The following is a 3,807-nucleotide window of genomic DNA, read 5'->3' as shown; positions in this document are numbered from 1 at the left end:
ATTTTAATCCCTCTGGTATTCCTCATTTTCCTTCCTCTTGTATTCTTGATTTTAATCCCTCTTGTATTCCTGATTTTAATTCCTATTGTATTCCTGATTTTAATTCCTCTGGTATTCCTGATTTTAATTCCTATTGTATTCCTGATTTTAATTCCTCTTGTATCCCTCATTTTAATCCCTCTGGTATTCCTGATTTTTTCTTCCACTTGTATTCCTGACTTTAATTCCTCTTGTATTCCTCATTTTTCTTCCTCTTGTATTCTTGATTTTAATCCCTCTTGTATTCCTGATTTTAATTCCTCCGGTATTCCTGATTTTAATTCCTCTTGTATTCCTGATTTTAATTCCTCTGGTATTCCTGATTTTAATTCCTATTGTATTCCTGATTTTAATTCCTCTTGTATTCCTGATTTTAATTCCTCTGGTATTCCTGATTTTTTCTTCCACTTGTATTCCTGACTTTAATTCCTCTTGTATTCCTCATTTTTCTTCCTCTTGTATTCCTCATTTTCCTTCCTCTTGTATTCTTGATTTTAATCCCTCTTGTATTCCTGATTTTTCTTCCTTTTGTATTCTTCATTTTAATCCCTCTGGTATTCCTCATTTTTCTCCCTCTGGTATTCCTGATTTCCCTCCCTTTTCCTGGCTGCTGGCAATCCCTCTCCCTGTAAATCCCCGTAACCCCCAGCAGGATTCAGCCCTGAGGCTCCAAATGCTGGTTCTGTCCGTGCCCTCCCAGGGGGCTCAGGGCCGATAACAGAACCCCTTTGGAGCCTCCAAGAACAAAAACTCCAGTGTGGCCTCCGGTTTCAGCCACAGGCCCGAAGTGGGGGCGTGGATTCCGGGAGAAACAACCTGTTCCAATGTCCTTTTTTTGGCGTTTCCCTGTCCCAGATCACGATCGAGGCCATGAAGAGCGACATCGACGAGGTGGCTCTGCAGGGCATCGAGTTCTGGTCCAACGTGTGCGACGAGGAGATGGATCTGGCCATCGAGGCCTCGGAGGTGGGGAAGGGCTTGGATCCAGCTGGGAATGTCGTGGGAATGTTCTCCCAAAAAGGGGAACCCACCGGGGCCCCCCCCCCAGGCCGGGGCTGCTGCTGGGACAGTTCAAGGAAACCAGCAATGTTTTATTTCCTCTTTTTTTTTTTCCTTGAAAAAAACCTGCCTTGGCTTCTCCTTTTTATTTTAGAACGGGAGCTTTGGAATTCCCGTTTTGGAATTCCCGTTTTGGGATTCCCGTTTTGGAATTCCCGTTTTTGGGGCAGGAATGGTTTGAAACAGTGCAGTGGTGAGCAGTGCTCAGGTCGTTCTGCCCCACGAGGTGAATGTGAGGCTCCGGCTGAGGGGGCTGCGTTGGGAATTTTCTTTAATCACGCATTTAATCTGTGATTAAATTATTTGGGTTGGAAGGACCTTAAAGATTCCCAGTTCCACCTCCTGCCATGGGCAGGGATGCTTCTTATCAGACCATGTTGCTCCAAACCCTGTCAAACCTGGTATTTTCTTTAATCACACAATCACAGAATGGGTTGGGTTGGAAGGACCTTAAAATTCCAGTTCCATTTCCTGCCACAGGCAGGGACACTTCCTATCAGACCATGTTGCTCCAAGCCCTGTCAAACCTGGTATTTTCTTTAAAAAAACCTCATTAACCCACTCTTATTTCTTATTCCCTATTTCCAGGAGTGTTTATTTTGTGCTGCACTTAAACACAGGTGCTGCTCCTGTCCCAGGCCTCTCCCAGATTTTTCCAGTAATGGAATAACGATCAAAAATGTGCTGGTTTAATAACACCAAAGGTTTAGATCTGCACAGTCACTGCCAAGATTTAATCGTGGAATTCCCGGCGTGGTTTGGGTTGGAAGGGACCTTAAGGATCCAATCCCACCCCCTGCCATGGGCAGGGACACCTCCCACAATCCCAGGTTGCTCCAAGCCCCGTCCAACCTGACCTTGGACACTCCCAGGGATCCAGGGGCATCCAAAATTTCTCTGGGCAACCTGTGCCAGGGCCTCGCCCCCCTCCCAGGGAGGGATTGGGGTTGTTTTGGAGCTCTGTGGTTCAAGGTAAAGCTCTGAGTGAAGCTCAGCTCTGCCCCTTTCCCTTCCTGGAGCAGATGAAGAGAGGAAAATCCTTCCCAGGCAGGCTGGGAATGGAGCTGGAGGTTCTGGGACAGGTCTGGCCGTGCCAGGAAGGGCTGGGGCTGTGCCAGTGGTACCTGACAGGGACCTGATCCCTTGTTAGCATTCCAGAGCCAGCTCCAGCTCCAGGATCAACCTAAATGTGCACTGAGCATGTTCTCCAGGCCAGGGAATTCTCAGATCTTGGAGCTGCTGCTCTTGGAGTCGTTGTATTGAGGTATCCCAAGGAATCCAGAGCAGTTCTTTAATTCCCTGCTCTTTTGGGGGACTCTGTGCCCTTAAATTTTGGGGTCTGTCGCAGCCATGAGGGGCTCAGTCCTACCCCAGCCTGCAGAAGGATTGATCCCACTCCACACAACCCATTATTTATGAGTTAAATATAAAAACCATGGCTGGAATAAAAGTAATTATCCCTTGGAATGGCTGGGGCTGGATTTTGGGGGTATTGTTCTGCAGGCAGATGCTGTTTGCAGAAATGAACTGCAGAGATCAATAACAGCTGAAACTTTGAAGGGCTGGAGAGATGAATCATTTCCATCTTTAAAAGCAGCTAAATATATATTTATGTTGAATGCTCCCAAAAAAATAAAAAGGCAAGGAGAAAAGGACAGGCAGCAGCACGTGGGGTTGGGAGGTTTGCTGAGCACCTTTTGCTCCTTCACCTCGGGGCCACTTGTTAATTAGACCTGGGAACTGAAAACAGGGATAATTGTGCCCTGGGAGGAGGGATCTGGGCATGCATGGAATGGGAAATTCAGCTTGGGTGTTGGAATATTTGATTTGGGTGCAGGGTGTCCTTGAGCTTCCTGGCTTCGGATTTGTGTTGGGGAAGGAGAGGAAAGCATGGAAAGGGAAAGTTGGGGTTTATAAGAATTAATACTAACAAAAACTACAATAATAATAATAATAACAATAATTATTATTATTATTATTTATTTTTCTACTGTATATTGTATATTAGTAATATATATTTACATATTGCACTATTAGTGTCATGGATCTATTAATATTTATAATGATATATAATTATAATAGTATTTATAATATAATAGTATTTATAATATAATAGTATTTATAATATAATAGTATTTATAATATAATAGTATTTATAATATAATGTACAGTATCTGTTAAAATATGATGTATAATATAATGTAATCATTGTATATAATGTATAATATATAATATAATGCATGGTGTGCCTAATATGATGTATCATGTTCTATTATTGTAATATATATTATGATATATTTTATATGTATATAATTTTTATATATATTCTATATATATTACATAATGACTTTAAAGGGAGTTTATAATAAATTCATCCTCTTTAGCCACTGAAAACCCCCTTTTTACCCCTTTTTTTTCCAGGCAGCAGAACAAGGGAGGCCTCCAGAGCACACCAGCAAGTTCTATGCCAAGGGGGCACTGCAGTATTTGGTCCCAATCCTCACACAGACCTTGACCAAGCAGGTGAGTTCAGAATTCCTGGGGGGTTTGGAGCTCTGGGATCAGGGTGAGTTCAGAATTCCTGGGGGGTTTGGAGCTCTGGGATCAGGGTGAGTTCAGAATTCCTGGGGGGTTTGGAGCTCTGGGATCAGGATGAGTTCAGAATTCCTGGGGGGGGTTGGAGCTCTGGGATCAGGATGAGTTCAGAAT

General features: G+C 43.5%; 1 protein-coding gene across 1 annotated transcript in view; it reads left to right on the top strand.

Moving 5' to 3' along the window:
• Positions 1-3,807, top strand: part of KPNB1 (karyopherin subunit beta 1) — a 22,763-nt gene that overhangs the window by 4,850 nt on the left and 14,106 nt on the right. The window contains 2 exon segments of the mRNA XM_017837893.1: positions 849-1,005; positions 3,520-3,621. Coding sequence (XP_017693382.1) covers positions 849-1,005; positions 3,520-3,621 — 259 coding nt within the window.

The sequence above is a fragment of the Lepidothrix coronata genome, unplaced genomic scaffold (genome assembly GCF_001604755.1).
Source record: "Lepidothrix coronata isolate B3197 unplaced genomic scaffold, Lepidothrix_coronata-1.0 Scaffold316, whole genome shotgun sequence".
Lineage (NCBI taxonomy): Eukaryota > Metazoa > Chordata > Aves > Passeriformes > Pipridae > Lepidothrix > Lepidothrix coronata.
Note: the sequence above shows the minus strand (reverse complement) of the source record. Positions and strands in the feature narration are given on the sequence as shown.